Below are 19,286 nucleotides of genomic sequence, written 5' to 3'. Positions count from 1 at the left end.
TCATGAATTCTCCTCAAGGGGGTACGCTGAGGAGAAAGCTGCGCCTGGCCAGAGGAAGAGAAAAGGTTTGGATTTCATAGATGCTTACACACAGAGATGTGTATGACAGTCGATATTACAATATATAATCGCATACTTGTGTGGTGTTTATATAAAGGATATAGTTATGCAGAACGTATGAATTATACGTGTGTCGTGTGTCTACGCTTTAGTGTCCTAGACAAAAGAAAAGAAGGGTTGTAAGTAGTCAGTTCTTGTGTTGTCTTCCTCAGATTGCTTTTTTCCCTGTATAACTTGAAATGCTGAAAAGACGGGTATAAGTGTTCTTTATTTCTTTGGTCTGTACTCTTATCCTGAAGAGGGGAAAAAGGAAAAAAAAGAAAAAAAGGACACCCAGCCAAGAAAAGAACGTTGCCTGAATCTTCTTTTTTCACCAAGGCTGTCTCCACCTGTTCTGTCTTTGATTTTCCTCCCCATGCAAACGGTGGTGAAAAACAATACAGAGAAGAAGGCTGCAGCGCTTGCCGACAGCGGCGTGGTTGCTCGCGTGATGTCTCTCTCGTCCCATCTCGAGGAAGAAATCTGTCAGCGGTGTTACAAATGAAGTAGCACCCTGCTTTGGGCAGAAACCGTGCCGCCTTTGAAAGCTTGGGTAGGGTGGGCGGAGGTTGCCTTCTTGGGTCAGTGACGAGTGTTGGCATGTATTACCTGAGCGAAAGCTGATGTCTGTCACCACTGTAGCTCTAGAATTATGCTGAGACCCAGGCAACTCCAGTTTCTTTCCACTGTATTTCTGAGTATTTCCCCCAGTATTTCTGAGGGTCCACAGCTCTGCAGCTCTCCAGGGCAGTTCCCAACTGCACAGCTGTCTGCAGGTTACACTGGTTGAGGTTTTTGGGATGTATATCTGACTGCACGCCAGCTGAAAAGGAGTTGTTTGCTTTCACGCGCAGTCAACACACGGATGGCTGGAGTTGTAACGTGCACTTGTCAGCGAGTGAGGAAACTGTCCGTGGGCTGGCAAAGGCAACAGTGCCGAGGAACTCTGTAGTTAATTGCTCTTGTTGTTCAGCGTGAAACCTGGGCTTGAGCGTTTTGTTGCCTGTTGTCGAGGATGACTTTAATGTATTTTTCCTTGTCATGAAAGAGTATTGATTTCATTCCCTACTCCCTGCGTTATAGGAGTAACAGCTCCAAGGTTGTCCCGGTGCGGTGCGACGCTGCGAAAGGATGCGCTAGGAAACCCTGATGCCCCGAGCACGTTGCCGTACGGGCCGCGTGTTTCTCCCGGAGTTTCGCCCGGGACGAGGAAAGGTGACCGAGTGAGTAACGCCTTACAAAAGCACCGCCGTGCTTTTCTTGAGAGCGACAACCCTCAGTGCCTTGTGGAGGGGTGGGGTTGGTTTGGTGCGTGCTCCCCAGCTGCTCCTCTCTTGCCCAGCAGTCCCCCGTGATGTACAAAGGGGAGCTGCTCTGTTCGTTCCCCTGGGTCGGTGATGGATGTTGGCATGTATTAGCTGAGCATAAACCTGAAGACTATCAGCTTAGCTCTAGAGTTACTCTGAGACCTGGGAAGCGAACTTCCTGTTGCCCCCTTTATGGGCAAGGAGGGTGCAGCTGTGTGGCTCCCGTGACGGGAGAACGTGCTGAATCTGGGGACAGCACTGCTGCTTGCTTGCTCGGGTCGATCACCACCGCAGCTGCCAGCACGAGTTTTATTGGGTTTTACATGGGTTTTATATTGGTTACCAGGATTTGATTCTCATGCAAACCTATGGTGGAAAACAATACAATATGGTCTCTTATATGCTCACTTGCTTCTTTTACATCTGCGTGCTTTCACCATACCTGTTACGTGTTTGCCAAACCACCGAGGAGCAGGATTTGTTTTTATGCTAGTGTAGTTTTGACCTTCTAGGCTGCGATCAGTCACTGAGACTCGTACCTGTGGTTATAATACAATAATTCCGCTTGGTTGTCTGCACTATAGGACCCTTGTAAGTGGAAATTCTGGATCTTATCAGATAAACAGGATATACTCTGTACCAGACCCAATCAGTAACTGTGGATAGGATTTTGTAGAGTGACTCATTAACTCCACTGCCCGGATGCTCGTGTCATGACACTTTAAATAGCCTCTTGTAGTTGTATGATGATAGAAGCTTCAGGGGAAAGTTCATGCAGTGAAGGAGTACTTGGATACCTGGTAACTGCTGCTGTCTCTTTGGGTTTTTTTCCTTCCTTGTATTTCTTCTTTCAGTTTTATAGCACAGTAGGTTGTAACTCCCCTCTTAAGATTTTTACAGCGAAGCTCTATATTCAGAGACTACTAAAGAGGATTATACTGTTCCGGAACAGCAAACGGGGCATTTATGGAAGAGGCATTTGGAGTTATCAAATTTACCTTTTCAGTCTTTCTCATCTTTGCTCTTTCTGTCTGTTGCCATTATATGTTATTGGGAATACTTGAGTGCTTCCTGCTGAATGCAGAGTTGAAAATTGCCTTCGGTCTTAGCAGGAAATAATCTACAAATACCTCTGAGTAAATCACAGTGCCATAAATGCATGCCACAGAAATTGCTCTGATATGTGCTTGCAGGCAAAACAAAAGTTTATTCAGTTGCAGCATCATCTTCAGCCATGGAGTTTGCAGTTCTCTTGCCAAGAAACAACAGCTCCATCCTGTACAAACAAAAGCTGGATAGCTTTTGGAGAATAACACAAACTTTCTTCTCCCAGGTGGTTCCATTTCATACCGCATTTGGAATTGTTGGACTATCTTTATTAGGAGAAGAACAAATGAAGGCCGTCAGTCCGGTCTTGTATGCCAGAAGATGTCCTTCAAGGATAAATGCACAGCCTGACCTCTCAGAAGAGGTTGATATGCTCTGTTGCTCTGGTTTTACTGCTAGAAAGTCATCTCTGAAACCATTAGTGTATTCTTGTTTGAAGTGTGTTTACATTACTGTATGTATTGGGTCTGGCTGCGATGGAGTTAATTCTCCCCACAGCAGCCCTCATGGTGCTGTGCTGTGTATTGGTAGCTAGCAAACTATTGATAACACACCAGTGTTTTGGCTACTACTGAGCAGTGCCAGCACACATCAAGGCTGTCTCTCCAACATTTCTTTTCCCCCTCCAGCAGCAGGCTGGGGGGGGCAAGATCTTGGGAGGGGACACAGCTAGGACAGCTGGCCCAAACTGACCAAAGGATATTCCATACCATATGACATCATGCTCAGCAATAAGAAACTGAGAATACGGGGAGGAACAGGGCGGGGGCATTCGTTGGTTTTTTTTACAATGTTTGTCTTTCCGGAGTAAGGGGCACGCTTACTGAAGCCCTACTTCCCAGGAAGTGGCCGGACATCGCCTGCTGATGGGAAGTAGAGAATAATCTTTGCTTTTGGCTTTGCTTCCGCGCGCGGCTTTTTGCTTTAGCTACATTAAACTGCCTTTATCTCGACCCACGAGTTTGGGGTTGGTTTTTTTTCCATCTTCCTTTCTCCCCTCCCTGCCTTGCTGAGGAGGGGAGTGATAGAGCGGCTCTGGTGGGCACCTGGCCCCCAGCCAGGGTCAACCCACCACACTGTAGTAAAGCAATAGCTTTACCATGGGCTTTGTGTAGCTGTAGATATGCTTGCTAAAAGAAAATCTGGGGGGAAAAAGATCAGCCATTCTGTTATCTTCTAAGAACATGCTCAAGCCAGAGGTATGTGTTTTATTCCAAAGATGCTTCTTTGCAGTTAGGTTGAGACAGCCTGATGGGCAAAGCCAGACTTGTGGTTTGCCACCATAAGAAAGGAAGGAGAAGGGATTCTCCTCGCTGGCAGGAGTTGTGGATGCCCCATCCCTGGAAGTGTTGAAGGCCAGGTCAGATCGGGTTTTGGGCAACCTGGGCTAGTGGAGGGTGTCCGTGCCAATGACGGTTGTGGGGGGTGGGGTGGTTGGACTAGATGATCTCTGAAGGTCCTTTCTGGCCCAACTCATTCTATGATTCTCCACCTCCAGCACCTTCTCCACCAGATCCCAGCACTCATCTGCTGCCTCATTCAGCAGCTTCTTGGGCCTGAGTGAACTCTGAGCCTGCAAGGGCCATTCCCCCAGGAGCTGCAGGCTGCTCTGTGTCATGTCTTGCCAAGGGCTGTACCAACATGTGAGCTGTTAACACTTCGAACTTTGCTGCAAGCACACGCTCCTGTGGAGCTGGTGGCCCTTGGTTCACAGCAATGGCTGAGGCTGCAGTGGTGAAGGTAATGGGGTCAGAGAGCTCTTTTGCAAGAGAAGGCCACACTGAAGTGGGCTGATAAGTTTTTCTTCTCCATCTTTGATAATGACGCTGTTGTCCCCTTGCCTTCAAAAAAGGGCTGGCAGGCTCCTCTCCCCTGACACCTGACCTTCAGTTAGGTTTTGCCCATCTCCTGGTCATGTGTTTGGGAATATGTCCTGTGTATTTTCAGTCCCTTGTGCTTCCCTGGTGTTTCTTCCAACAACTGCTGTTGCTTAGGTGCCTCCTGCAGGCATTGTTGCCCATCTGCAGCTCATACTGTTCCCCTTCTTGTGCAGGGAGGAGAGGTCATGTCAGGGATGCCTCAAATGTGTATTCTCCCCTGAACTGCCTCCATGCCCTTTGCAACACCTGCAGTCAATTCACAAGGCCAGTCCCCAGTGCAGGGGCGTGGGGTCAGCTTGGCCAACAGGGCTGGTACACCCCACCCCTGCAGGTGCAGGGACCTCCTCCTGTCACCTGAACCCTCTAGACCAGGGCTGTGTCCCCTTCAGACCAGCGCTGTAGTTCACTCACCTCATGCTCCTGATTTAATTGTGCAAAAACTGCCTGGGCAGCCGAGGTGTGACCCGACTGTGGTTGTAGCCAATTGCCCCAAGAGATCGGGGGCAAGCTGGCAGATGCCCTGTTGCCTGTGCCCTGCGGCACACAGGCTGCGCAGTTTGTCGGTGGAGGAGCTACGTTACAAAACAGGCACCTAGCTCTGCCCATGCTCACTATCCCTGAGCAGCCACAAGACTCTGAGTGGCTTGTGATCTGCAGTGAAAGCGACTAATGTGCTGTAGGCAACTTTGGGGAAAGAAATGGTGAAATTAGCATATGTTCTTTTCAATGAAAATAGTTTGTGAGGTATAGATATACATAGATGTATATTCATATCTGTGTTTTTTTTCTGTAGTTGCATCTGTGTACTATGGGTCAAGAGGTGTGAGGAGGTTACAGGACTGGGTAGCGCATCAGGAGGTGCGGGGTTGAATTTGAAGTGCAAAACTTTACCGCTATCAGGAAATATGGATCAGAGCAGGGAGCTGAGGGGAATGACAGCCCTTGCAGCCACCAGAGCTGTGCTGATTAAAATTTAGTAACTGGGTTTGCACATTTGTGTGATCTGTTAAGTACCTGGGGGGTATGAGATTTCAATTTGGAGGGCAGGATGCCTTTGCCGTCATCAACAAATATGGGTTGGAGCAGGGAGCCATGAGGAAGGACAGCCCTGTGAGCACTGCAGCATTGTGCAGTGTCGTGCTGCAGAGTGGCTAACCTGGGGACATGGGGTTTGTAGGGATGGAAACCTTCCTGATATAGGGACAGTCGCTACTGTGTAAATGCACCTCATTGTAATGCAGATGTGGTAATTCACTGAATCCAGGAGCAGCGCCCCCTTTTGCTGTTCACATTTGTTCACATTTACGGTACAGCTCAGGCTGGCTTTGCACTGGGGCCCTACCAGCCCCTTAAGCAGCAGCCGGGAGCAGCACCAAGCCTCCTGCTCCGGGAGCATATCTGCTGGGGTAGCAGGGATGGATGGGAAGGGCTGTGCGAGGAGGGAGGCTGGAAGTTAGACCTGGAACTTGTGGGGGTGGGGGGGGCAATCAACTTGTGTGATAAAAGTTTGTCCACATACCTGCAATGGAACATGGCAGTGGGAGGACTCCTCCCCCAAAAATGGCCTGCAGCAGCTTCTTCCTGTCCTACCACAGGATTCATCAGCCACCCCTGTTCACCAGCCCAGCAGAGGGTGGGGGCACAGCTGCAGGCAGGAACCCAAATTACAGACTTGAAGGCATAGCCCTGCTGCCAGGGCTGTCCTGGGAAAAGCCTCACCCTGCAGTCCAGGTACAAAACCTGTCACCATCAGTCAGTGCCATGGGGATGAACATCTTTGCATCACGCAGGATGTTTTGGGGAGGAACCAAATGGAAGGATCCAGAGGATTCAGGGAGGAACAAGTAGGGGAAAACAGACAGATAGAAGAGGTCCATCATGTGAAAATAGCTTGCGTGTTGGTCGTGCCGTGCCTGCGGTGTGACTAGCACAGTCAGTTCTGCCTGCTTATTGAACCCTTCCTGATGAGTGCAGCGCTTGGAGCCAGCTCATGGTTTGTGGGGGGAGTCTCTGAGGCAGTGACTGGTGAGACTGGTGTGAGGTAAACCACGTGGGAGATGGGCCAGAGGGCCTGATGCTTCCCTGGCACCCCACACCTGAGTACTGGATAGGCCAGAGGCAAATGAGCAAGGTTGAGTATTAGGAGATCACTTCTATCTGATGATACAACACAGGGCTTGCTGTGCTGCTGTGAAACCATGCCCTGTCTGGTGTCATTGTTTCCCCAACCTACTCCTGACCTCACCCAACTGCTTATGGCCTCCTGATCCCTCCTCAGGGCTATGATGGTATTGCCCCTGCTGCCCTCATTGCTGACATCACAGCCCCCAGTACCCTGGCATGTGAGCACTGGGGCTGTTCCTAGTTATGCAACTGCAATTCCAAGCACTGCCATCTCTGACATCACTGCCCCAGGCCCTGCATCACTGTGACATCACACCATCATGCAGACACCACCACTGCCACCTGCTCCCTTTATTGTGCTGGTTCCAGCTGCTCTGGATGCAGGGGCCCTGAAGAGGGGGGCTGCCTGGCAGCCCAGGTCCTCAGAGTGCAGGGCCTGGGGGGGCAGAGCTCTCCGGGGGTGGGCCCAGCCCCAGCAGCCCCCGGGCGGTGGCAAAGAGGTTGAGGGGAGCGGTGCCATCGGTGATGAGGGTGGACTGCAGCCCCAGGCCCTGCAGCAGCTTCACCTGGGACGGACACAGACACACACACACACACACACACACACAGCTGGCCACTGCTCCGGGCAGGACATGCCCCCAGTGAGAGGCCCCACCCCTGCTGCAGCTCAGCGGTGCCACGCCCAGCAAAGCCCCACCCACTCGAGACCCCACCCACCAGCTCAGGCCCCATCTCTGCACCCCTCTGCAGGCTCCACCCCCTCTGGGTGGCCACGCCTCCAGGTCCCACAACCCCCCTCTGGTTACCCCCGGCCCGCTCACCTGGAGCTCAGGCCCGGCCCGGGCGATGTCGCGGATGGTGTCAGGCCCCAGGGCTGCCGCCACCTCCCGCACCCGCGAGGCCTCCACGTCCGCTAGCGCCTGGGCCCGCGCCGCCTCCGCCTCCCCCCTGGCCCGCTGGGCCCGCACCTCCTGGGCCTGCACCCGCTCCAGCCGCGACAGCTCCGCCTCCTGGGGGCGGGGACACCATTGGGACATGCCCCCACCCCAGGGCTTGGCCTCCCAGAGGGCAGGGCTCACACGGGGCACCTCCCCCAGGGCGGGCCTTGCCCCTGCCAGCCCCGCCTCTCCCCGCACCGTCTCTATGGCGATGGCCTCAGCCTTCAGCTTGGCCTGGAGGATGGCGGCTTCACCCTCGATGCGGGCGGCCTCTGCCCGGGCCTGCGCCTCCGCCCGGGCCGCCCCCGCGCTCTCCACTGCTGCGCTGTGAAGAGGAAGCAGAGTCATGGCCACGCCCACCTCGGGCCCCGCCCAGCCTGCCCCACGATCCCCCCCCCCCGGGAAGGGCAGGGCTCCCCGCTGCCCCCCCAGCTGGCAGAAGCCCCCAGCGGACGCCCCCTAGCAGTGCGTGCTGGGAAGATGGCTGACCTGAGGGCTTCGAGCTCCAGCAGCTCCCTACGCGCTCCGCTCGGCCTCTGCCTGGTCCAGGAGTCGCTGCCGCTCCAGACGCCCCCGGGCCTCCTGCGCCAGCCGCTCTGCCTCGTGCCTGGAGACAGGGACAGAGGGGTGAGAGGCGCGGGGGACACAGGGTGCAGGGGGGATGCTAGGGGAGCTGGGAGACACCAGGGTTGTGGGGCATGGTGGGGACACGGGGGAGATCCTGGGCACGTTGATGACAGGGAAGATGTAGGGGGCACGGAGGGGGGATGTAGGGGACATTTAGGGACACGAGGGATATGGGAGGGGGCACAGAGGGACATAGGGGAATATGGCAACATGGGACATAGGGGGAGATGTGACGAACTACTGGAGGATATGGGGGGACATAAGGGACATCGTAGGGCATGGGGCACTTGGAGGGACATTTGGGGATGCAAAGGGCACAGAGACCTGGCGGCGGCCTCCTGGAGTTAGTGCTATGTTGATCTCCATCTGGAAGGTGGGCTGGAGGGACACAGGGGGACACAGGAGGAACCTGGTGGGATGTGAGGTGACAGGGGGGACATGGGGACCTGGCGGCAGCCTCCTGGGAGTTGGTGGCGATCTCAATGGCCAGCTGGACACTGCGCTGCAGGGCATCGCGGGTGCGCTGGTCCACGGGCTCCACGCTCTGGATGTCGACGCTCGTCACCACCAGTCCGTTGGGGGCAAAGCGGAGCTGCTCCCGCAACCGCCCACCCTCATCAAAGCCAAACACGGCCGAGCAGATGAGACGATTGGAGTTCTGGCGACAGCAGAGACATGCGAGACACTTGAGAACATTGAGGATGTTGGGGCACTGGGGACCCAGGAGGATACTGGGGAACACACAGAGCTTCATCAAAGCCAGACATGCCTGAGCAGGTCAACCTCTTTGAGTTCTTGGGACATCAGGGATGCAAGGGGACATCAAGGACTCAACAGAACATCAGGGACACAAGAGGACATTGGGGACACGGGGGTGACATGGAGGGAGACACAGGGTGACCGAGGGCACCAGTGGGGGATGTGGGTGAGAGTGGGGGCACTCATGCGCAACTGAGGGGGTGTGGTGGGGGGACATGGGGGCAAACGAGGAGACCTTGTGAAAGTCGTCGAAGGTGACGGCCGCCACAGCGCCACGCACGCGGGAGGCCAGGGCCTTGCAGGCGTCGCCCACGAAGTCGGGGACACTGAAGAGGCGCCCCAGGGCCTTGGGGTCCTCGGGCACCTCGAAGTGCCTACGGAGGATACGGGTGAGCCGCCCTCAGGCCTCGCCCACCCCAGGCCCTGCCTACCCTGGTCCCGCCTACTGCCATAGCCCCACCCTGTCCCACAGCTGGCCCCGCCTCCTGGCTGTAGACCATGCCCTGCCCCCACAGTCCCCTGGCTCTCAAGACCCAGGCCACACCCCCTTGCCTAGCCCTGCCCATAACACCAGACCCCACCCCCAGCCCTGCCCCCACAGCTGGTGCCCCGCCCCCCAAGGCCCCACCCACCAGTTGTAGGCCAGCTGGAGCTGGAGCCGGGCATGGTCAGCTGTCTCGATGGTGACGATGTCTGCACAGAAGTCGGGGCCAAGGCGGAGGCAGAGGCTGCGGCGGGCGTGGGGACGCTTGGGGCGCCCCGCCGAGAGGGACAGGACCGTCAGCTGCTCCCCGGGGCCCAGCACCACCAGCTCGGGACCCAGCACCACCCTGCAACAGGGCGAGAGCATGTTGATGGCCGGGTAACGCAGCGGGAGCGCTCCTCTGCACGGGAAGGGCACAGAACACGCCAAGGACAAGCCACCACGTGCTGGTGCCTGCACCATCACCTGCCCCATGGAGTCCAAAGCCATCCTGCCAGACCAAGGACATGCTGTGACATGTAGGTGCCCAACACCATCTTGTGACGTACCAAGGACACCGGTCACGTGCCAAGGACCAAGGTCACAAGACAAGGACGCACCAAGAAGATATCAGAGAACTACAGGATGATAGGATCACAGCATGGCTGAGGTGTGGAGGGACACCTGACGATCATATGGTCCAACCTCCTGCTCAAGCAGGTCCACCTAGAGCTGGTTGCCCAGGGCCATGTCTAGTCAGATTTCAAGTCTGTTGAAGGATGGAGACTCCACCGCCTCCCTGGGCAACCTGAGCCAGTGCTCAGTCACCCTCACAGTCAAAAAGTGTTTCCTGATGTTCAGAGGGAACCCTCCTGTGTTCCCGCGTGTGCCCATGGCCTCTGGTTCTGTCACTGGGCACCACTGAGAAGAGCCGGTCTCTGTCCTCTCTGCACTCTCCCTTTAGTTATTTATCTACATTGGTAAGATCCCCTGAGCCTTCTCTTCTCCAGGTTGAACAGTCCCAGCTCTCTCAGCCTTTTCTCACAGGAGAGATGCTCCAGTCCCTTCTTCATCTTTGCAGGCCTTCACTGGACTCACACCAGTATGTCCATGTCTCTTTAGTACTGGGAGTCTGGCACTGGATGCAGCCCTCCAGGTGGGGCCTCACCAGTGCTGAGGGGCAAGATCAATTCTCCCACCTGGTGGTAACACTCCTCCTAACGTGGCCCAGGATACCATTTACCCTTTTTGCCAAGGGCACACTGCTGACTTATGGTCAACTTGGTGTCCATCAGGACCCCCGGGTACTTTTCTGCTTAGCTGCTTTCCAGCGCATTGTTCCCTAGCATGTCTTGGTGCCTTAAGTTGCTCCTCCCCAGCTGCAGGACTTTGCACCTCCCCTTGTTGATTTTGATGAGGTTCCTGTCAGCCCATTTCTCCAGCCTTGTCAAGATCCCTCAGGATGGCAGCACGACACTCTGGCATCTCAGCCACTCCTCCCAGTTTGGTGTCACCTTCAAACTTGCTGAGGGTACACTCTGCCCCATGATCCAGATCATTAATGAAGATGTTGTTAAACAGCACTGGACCCAATATACACCCCTGGGGTACACTGCCACTGTCCTCCAACTAGACCTCATGCCACTGATCACCACGCTCTGGGCCTGGCCATTCAGCCAGTTTTCAGTCCACCTCACTGATCATCCAGCTTCTCTATGAGGACCCTGTGGGAGACAGTGTCGAAGGTAGACAATAGCCACTGCCCTCCCCTCATCTACAAACCCAGTCATTTCATGAGAGGCATTTAGCAGGTTGATCAACGTGATTTCCCCTTCATGAATTCATGCTGACTGCTTCTTGATGATCTTCTTGTCCTTCATATGCCTGGAAATGGTTTCCAGAATGAGCTGCTCCATCAGTTTCCCAGAGACTGAGGTGAGGCTTATCAGCCTGTAGTTCCCTGGGTCCTCCTTCTTGTCCTTCTGGAAGATGAGGGTGACCTTTCTAGCCTTTGGACACTTCTCTCAGTCACCATGATTGATCAAAGATTATAGAGAGTGGCCTCACAATGACATCAGCCAGCTCCTTCAGCACTCATAGTTGCATCCCATCAGGGCTCATGGACCTATACATTTGCTAGAGTGTTCTTTAACCTCAACATCCTCAAACAAGGGCGCGTCTTCCTTGCTCCAGACTTTCATTCTGCTCTCTGGAGCCCAGGATCGCCGAGTGTGACTCGTACAGACTGGATATAGTGGGACACAAGAGTCTCTCCACTTGCTCCCCAGGGCCCTACACGACCAACTCTATACCCAGCATCACTCTGTGACATGCCAAAAACACATGAGGGACATGGGTCACATGCCAAGGACACACCAGTCCCTACACCATCACCTGCTCCCCAGGGCCCAGCACCACCAGCACTGGGCCCGGCATCAGCCGGCCACAGACATGCCAACAAGACTGGTCACATGCCAAGGAACACACCACAGCACAGGGGTCACAGCAACATCACCTGCACCCTGATGCCCAGCACCCTCCTCTGTGCCCCCTCCATCCCCATACCTTCCCCCTACACCCCCACCTCCATCCACCACATCCTCCATCCCCCCCCGCCATGTCTCTTCTCCCCCATGCCCTGAACCGTGGGTGCTTACCGTGCCTGCCGCTCACGGTAGTCGTAGACCTGCACAGCGGCATTGTGTGGCACCTGGTAGGTGACTGCACGGGTGCGGTCACGTTGGGGGGCCCCAACGTCCGGGCTTGAGGAGGAACGGACCCTGGCATCCACGCTGCAGGTGTCTCCACGGGCTTCAGCCAGCAGTGCCTCCACCCCGGGGGACAGCTCCTTCTCCCACAGCTCCTCGGCCTCCGTCAGCATGTAGGTCTGGCCTGTCACCACCCGCACCTGCATCCAGAGCCACCTCAGGGTGCTGCCGGGGTGGGATGGCCACTGGGGGGTTGGGAGTGCTGGAAGGGGGTGTCTGGGGGTAAGCAGGAGGGGGCTTGGTGGTTCAGGAACACTGGGAAGAGGTGTGTGGGATACTGGGAGAGGGGGTGGGGATTACTGGGAGCACTGGGAGGGGCTATAGAGGGTGTGTGGAGGCACTGGTAAAGGTATAAGGGATATTAGGAGCACTGGGATGGGGTTTGAAGCAGGTATATTGGGTACTGGGAGAACTGGGATGAGGTGGAGGGGTATCTGGAGACAGTGAGAGGGAGGCTGGGAGAATGAGACTGTTTGGGGGGCACTAGGATGAGATACATGGCATAGTGGGAGCACTGGGAGGCACTGGGGGGATACTGGGATGGGCTATATGGATACTGGGAGCACTGGGAGGGGACTGGGGGTACTGGAGGGGTTATGGGGCAGTAGGGGAATGTGGAGTACTGGCATGGGAAGGGGGAACACTGGGAAGGGGTATGGGAGGCTACAGGGGATTGGATGATTATGGCGGGCTATAGGGGTTATGGGGAGTTACAATCATTACAGGGAACCCTGGGGGGGCTATATGGCTTATGGGAAGCTACGGGGGGCTGTAGTGGGGTTGGGGAGCTATAGGGGTTATGGGGGAGCTACAGGGATCTACGGGGGCTGTGGGATGCTATAGAGGCCTGTGAGTGAGCTGTAGGGGTTTGGGGGGGGGGCTATGGAGGATTACAGGGGGCTATGAGGAGCTATAGGTGGTCTATAGAGAGCTACAGAGGTCTGTAGGGGAGCTCTAGAAGTCTATGGAAAACTATAGGGAACTGGGGGAGCTACAGGGAGCAGCAGTGGAGCTATGGGGAGCCACTGAGGAGGCTATAAAGGAGCTATGGGGAGCTATAAGGGCCAACAGAGAGCTATGGGGGAACACAAGGAGCTCCAGGGGAGCTATAAGGGCCAGCAGAGAGCTATAGGGGGATACAAGGGGCTTCAGGGGAGCTATGGGGAGCTGCGGCGGGCACCTTGCCAGTGCGCATGTCTCGCACGTAGATACCCTCATTGTCAGCAAGGGCCACGGCCCGGCGTCGCTCCAGCACGGTCACCTCAGCCGGTGGCACGTACTCGAGGGGGCCCCGGGCCAGCCAGCGGTCACCTGCCTGCCGCGTCACCTCCGTCCCCTCCTGGGAATGCGGGGATGGCATCAGCGACTGGCCTGGGGATGCAGAGACCCCTACCACCCCCTGGATAGGGACATGGGGACAGAGACATTCCCCCATGGCCTTCCACCACCTGCCAGCCTGAAGACGTGGAGTCAGGGACACCCTCCCTATAGTCCCTCAGCTCGGGGACAGTGTGGGACTCCTCCCGTGGCCCTCTGCTACCCACCTGGCTTGGGGACACAGGGATGAGGACAGGAGTCCCCCTAGGTGTCCCCTGGGGCCTCCATAATTCCCCAGGAGTCCCTTATGTACCCCAACTCTCCCCAGGGGCCCCAGCTATCCTCCATGACTGCCAACCACTCCTGGGTCACCCCCAGCTTTCCCCTTTGTCCCCCAACCACTCCTGGTTGCCCCAGTCATCCCAGGCTCCCTGGACCCCCTCCAGCTTCTCCCAGGTGCCCCCGGGGGATCCTGAAACCCCAGGTGTCCCCTGGGCCACCTCATTGGTGTCCTTGATGGTCTGGAGCGCCTGGAGCAGCAACCCCTCATCCTCAGAGAGTACATAGACATCTTGGATGCCAGCCTGGAGTCGCTCACCCGGCTGCAAAAAGAAGGACTTCTCTCCCTGGGGACACACAGACAAGTCACCAGCAGGACAGGGATTTGGCAAAGTGGTGGGGACATAGGGCAGGGCATGGGGACATGGTGGGACATGAAGTAGGGGCATAGACACATGGGGGACAGGAGGGAAGGACATCAGGACATGGTGGGACTCAGAGCAGGGACACGGGTGCATTAGGGTCCATCAGGGATGTCTCTGGGTCCCCATGGGCCACCTTCAAGACTTTCAGGGGTGTCTACAGGTACGTCAGGGCCAACTTCTGGTTCCTGGTAGCCACCCATGGGTTCCTATGGAAGCTTAGGGTCCCTCAGCAAGACATCAGGGCTAATGGAGGTGTCTGGGGTCCCTTGAGACCACCTTTACGATCTTTGGGGATGTGTTTAAGTATGTCAGGGCCACCTGTGGTCCCTGGGGCCCTCAGGTCACCTGAGGGACCCTTGGGGTCACCTCAAAGGTATGTTAGGATCCCTCAGGGATGCCTTAGGGACTTTTAGGGACACCTCAGGGGTAATGGACTTGGGGCCACCCTTGAGTCTTTTGGGGACACCTGTGCATACATGAGATTCCCTCAAAGACACCCAGGTGTCCCTTGGGGCCACCCTCAGGTCCTGGCAGCCACATTTGGGTCTCTCAGGGCACCTTAGGGGGCAGTGACACAACAATGGTACATCACACATCTTAGGGTCCCCCAGGACTACCTTTGATACCTATGGGCAAGCTAAGGCTACATTAGGTCCCCAGGGACCACCCTTGGGTGCCCACCTTGACAACACGCTGCTGGCCCAGCTGGGGCTGCCCATTGGGCCCCACAGGGTCAAGCACCACGCAGTACTGCCGGGGGCCCAGCGTTGTCACCGCCACTTCGGCCACCACCTCCTCAAACACCTCCGGGATATAGGCCTCACTCTGCGCCTGGGTCACCAGCCACTCCTCGCCTGTGCGCCGCACCCGGCCCCGCTCATCCTCAAACGTCCGTGTTGCCCTCAGGTGCAGGGCTTTCTGCACGTGGGAGACATGCAGGGATGTGGTGGGTGATGGAACAAGCAAAGCTGGCCCCAACGGGCCTTGTCACCCACAGGTGCAGGGAGGTAAGGTGATGGGACCCCCAACCTACCCCTGAGGGACCTCATACCTGTGGGTGCAGGGGGACAGGGATGGGGTGGGTGGAGGGGGTACAACCCCCTGGAAGGTCCTTGTCACCCATGGGTGCAGCAAGGATGGGGATGTGGTGGGGGGCAGGGAAGATGGGACTCTGTGAAGGGTAATCACCACCTGTGGGTGCAGCTGGGACAGGGATGTGATGGGGTAGGGGGGTGATGATACCCCACATCCATCCTGGAGGGCCCCCGTCACCCATGGGTGCAGGGGAATGAGGACAAGGGACTCCCAAACCAATTCCAAAGGGTCCTTGTTACCCATGAGTGCAAGAGAACTGACACACCCATCCTGGGTGTCCTTATCCCCTGTGGGTACAGGGGGCACAGGACACCCAAATCTATCCCAGGGGGTCTTCATCACCCATGGATGCAGCAAGAAAGGGGTCATGGTGGGCTGCGGGGGGGGCAGGAGGGTTTTTATCACCCACCGAGGCAGGGGGGACAAGGACACCACATGTGAAGGGGCTGGGACCTCCTGGAGAGTCCTGGTCACTCATGGGTGCAGGGGCCACTGGAGCACAGTGGCTTGGAGGGATCCCCAGCCTCCCCAGAGGGTCCTTGTCACCCACAGGCACAAGGGGCAGGGTCGCGGTGGATCAGAGGGTGATGGGGCCCTTCACCCATCCTGGAAGGTTCCAGTCACCCATGGGTGCAGGGGAATACGGACATAGGACCCACAGACCCAGCCCAGAAGGACCTCATCACCCGTGGGCACCAAGGAGGCAACAGTTAGGATGCCCAGTACCTTGTCAGTGAGGATGTAGGCATCCACAACGTCCACCACCTCCTCGTAGACACCAGGCAAGTAAGCACCCACCTGCTTCACCAGCCACTCCTCACCTGGAGCAGGGTGATGGGTGCTGAGGGAGCTGAGGATGCTGGGGTGCTTGCAGTGGGGAAGGGACTGGGAGTCCCAGGGGTGCTGAGGTGGGAGGGCGGTTATGGAGGGTGGGATGGGAGAGTTGGGGATCCCAGGGGTGCTAGAGAGTAGAAAGGAGTTTAGGGGGGGGGTGGGATGGGAGAGCTGGGGATCCCAGGGGCACTGAGGGATGGGACAGGGGTCCTGGGAATGTTGTGGGGTAGAAAGGGAGTACTGGGGGTCCCATGAGTCCGAGAGGATGGGATGGGGGTGCTGTAGGCCCCAGGGGTGCTGTCAGATGACATGGGAGCACCCATGGGTGCTACAGGGTGACACAGGGGTCTCAGAGGTGCTGGAGGGTGAGAAAAGGGTCCCAGAGGTAGGGGGTGGGGTGGCACAGGGTGTCCCAAGGGTGCTTTCAGGCAACAAAGGGGTCTGTCCCATGGGTGCTGAGGGGTAGCACCAATGGTACAGGGCGATACTGTGCGAGGTGACACCAAAGCCACCGAGCAAGGGCTGAACCTGGGAGGACACCGGGGTGTCACCGGGTGCTACCTGTGACACGGCGGGTGCCATAGCGGTCAAGGCACAGCTTGCGTGCTCGCAGGCGGATGGCCTGGTTGTGCCCAATGACAGTGGCTTGCAGTGTCTCAGCCACCTCCACCTCTTTGCGGGGGATGTAGGTGCCTGTGGGCAGGTGGCATTGTCAGCCCATGGGTCCCCCAGGATGTCCCCTAAAGGAGGTGCTCCCCCCTGCTTACCGGGACCCTCGAAGAGCCACTCATCTCCTGCCACAAACTTGTTTCCATCCTCATCCTTGAAATCAAGCAGGGCCCGCAGGCGCAGGGCAGTGTCAGCCAGCACCACCTGCAGTGGGGTGATGTCCTAGGGACATGTGGACATGGGGTTGAGGGAGAATCCCCAGGGGACATGGGTGTCACAGTGGAGATGCGGAGGACGTGGCGACAAGGGGCGCGGGGGGCACTTTGGGAGATACCTTGGGGACACTGGGGATGCAGGCGGCATGGCAGGAGATGTGGGGGTCATGGGGGTCATTGTGCGGGACATAGGGATGCATCTGGAGGGTCACCATGGGGGATGTGGTGACATGGGCATCACGACAGGGCTGTGGGGGTATAGGGGAATAGAGGAGTGATGGCAGGGGACATGGGGAGTGAAACTGTGGGGACTGGGACACAGGTTTTTGTGGTGGGGGATATGGGGGACAGCCTGGGGATGCAGGGACACTTTGGGAACAAGATCAGAGTAGGAACAGGGATGACACGCTCGGGGCTGTAAGAGGCCAAGGAGCAACGGGGGGTGCAAAGGGAGCTATATGGGCTATAGGAACTGTGAGAGATGACAGATGGATTAGAGGAGCTATGGGTGGCCATGGAACGCTACAGGGGTGGGTTACAGAGAGAGGTTATGGAGCCTGTAGGGGAACATGGTGGGGCTAGAGGAGCTATAGGGAGCACTGAGGCTGCTACAGGGGGCTACAGGTACCTGCTGGATCTCCTCGCCAGGGTATAGGGGGAAGGGCTCCTGTGCCAGGCGGATATCGAGGTCAGCGTGCCGCAGACGAGCCTGCCCCGCTCCATCGACCAGCACAGCCCCCGTAGGGCCCCGGGCCACGGGGTTGAGCACCACGCAGTAGTGCCGGGGGGGCACCATCACCATGCGCCTGAGGGCAAACACCACCCTGCGGGCGGCCCCACGTTGCTCCCCTCGGCCCTATAGAGCCCCCAGGGCCCTACAGAACCCATCAAGTCCCCCAGTCCTATAGAGCCCCACAGCCCTCCTGTGGCCCTCTACAGCTTTATTGAATCCATGTGACCCTAGAGAGAGCCTCTGCAGAGCTCCCCCAAACCCCCGTGGCCCTAAACAACCCCAATGCTGCCCAGGGCCCAGAGTCCCCATAGTCCTAAAGAGCCCCCAGGCATTCCCCACAGCCCTAAACAGTACCAACGATCCCACAGATGATCTCAAGCCTCTTATGGCCCTACAGAGCCCCCCAAACACCCCCCACAGAGAGCCCATGCACCTATAAATCTAGATCGCCCTATAGCCATATAAATCTACCCCCTGCCCCATAGCAGCCACATTTTGTAGGGGTGGGACCCATCATCCTATAGATCCCCTCCTGTCCCATAGCACCCACCTTTTTTTGGTCCTGCCAGATGTAGGAACCGGACCCCCCTCAACCTACAGGTGCCCACCTGCCTCATAGCACCCACCTCTCGTGGTCCTGCCGGATGTAGGTGTGGGGCCCAACCTCCACGCGGGTGACGTTGCTGTTGAGGTCCAGCACATGGACATAGTGGTAGGGCGGTATGCGGATCACAGGGTCCTCCATGGGGCCGGAGACTTCACTGTGGGGCAGGGGACCTTCCCGGGGTGTAGATGACCTTGCTGTGGGACAGAACAGCTTGTTGTGGCTCACTGTGGGGTGGGAGACCTTGCCACAGGGTGGAAAAGCTTTCCGTGGGGCAGATCACCTCACCACAGGGCTCATGGTGGGGTGGGAGACCTTGTCACATGGTGCAAAAGCTGCAGATGACATCACTGTGGGGTGGATGAGCTTGCTAGAGTGGGGGCTGAAGGGCTTGCCATAGGGCTCATGGTGGGGTAGGAGGCTTTGGCATGGGGTGGGAAAAGTTTGCCATGGGGGCAGATGAGGTGACTGGGGGGGGGGGGGGGGGCAGAAGACCATAGGGCAGAGGAGCTCACCAGAGGGTGGGATGCCAGGGGACCCTGCCATGGGGTAGGAAAGCTTGCTGTGGGGCAGGCAGGTTTGCCCCGGGGCGGGGAGGGGAGGGGGGTGTGGGGCAGGAGACCTCACCGTGGGGCACACCACCTCGCCGCAGGTCGGGACACCTCGCTGTTGGGCAGAGCCCGGAAAAGCCTTTGCCCGGGCCCAGCCCCGAGGCCAGGCAGGGCCCAGCCCACCGGGGCCCGCCCCACAGGCCCGGATTTACACCCCCCACGGGCCCCCCAGGCAGGATCTGCCCCCGCCCCCCAACCGGGCAGGACCTACCCCCTAAGGGCACAATCTGCCCCCTCCAGGGCTGCATTTACCTCCCCACCCCCGGGCTGTGTTTACCCCCCCTCAGGGCACGGTTTGCCCCCGCCCAGGGCCGGGATTTTCCAAGCAGGGCCGGGCCGCGGGGGCGAGCAAAGCTGGGCCGGCCCCCGGGCGTGGCCGGGCTCGCCGCAGCGAGGGCTGAAGGGGACAGAGGGGACGGGGTCGGCGCGGAC

At 57.4% G+C, this 19,286-nt stretch overlaps 1 protein-coding gene and 2 non-coding genes across 3 annotated transcripts; 2 read left to right on the top strand and 1 right to left on the bottom strand.

Annotated features, from left to right (window-relative positions):
• The first annotated feature begins 679 nt into the window (after positions 1-679).
• On the top strand, positions 680-764 carry LOC142598860 (small nucleolar RNA SNORD45). Its single transcript, XR_012832745.1, has one exon. It is a non-coding gene; the product is annotated as a small nucleolar RNA SNORD45 (small nucleolar RNA).
• Positions 765-1,488: 724 nt separating this feature from the next.
• On the top strand, positions 1,489-1,571 carry LOC142598858 (small nucleolar RNA SNORD45). The gene has a single exon (XR_012832743.1). It is a non-coding gene; the product is annotated as a small nucleolar RNA SNORD45 (small nucleolar RNA).
• A 5,279-nt stretch (positions 1,572-6,850) lies between these two features.
• MVP (major vault protein) lies at positions 6,851-18,991 on the bottom strand. The gene is given in 18 exon segments (XM_075738265.1): positions 6,851-7,083; positions 7,339-7,527; positions 7,654-7,780; positions 7,945-7,979; positions 7,981-8,062; positions 8,529-8,740; positions 9,077-9,215; positions 9,474-9,671; positions 11,962-12,212; positions 13,253-13,411; positions 13,890-14,015; positions 14,775-15,011; positions 15,915-16,009; positions 16,584-16,715; positions 16,790-16,913; positions 17,535-17,730; positions 18,266-18,440; positions 18,871-18,991. Coding segments are annotated over 17 exon segments (2,565 nt in total). The 5' UTR covers positions 18,385-18,440; positions 18,871-18,991; the 3' UTR covers positions 6,851-6,939.
• Between the last annotated feature and the right edge of the window lie 295 nt (positions 18,992-19,286).

This window comes from Balearica regulorum, chromosome 31 (assembly GCF_011004875.1).
Source record: "Balearica regulorum gibbericeps isolate bBalReg1 chromosome 31, bBalReg1.pri, whole genome shotgun sequence".
Taxonomy (NCBI): Eukaryota; Metazoa; Chordata; class Aves; order Gruiformes; family Gruidae; genus Balearica; species Balearica regulorum.
The sequence above is the reverse complement of the archived record's forward strand: the minus strand, read 5'-3'. Positions and strand labels throughout refer to the sequence as shown.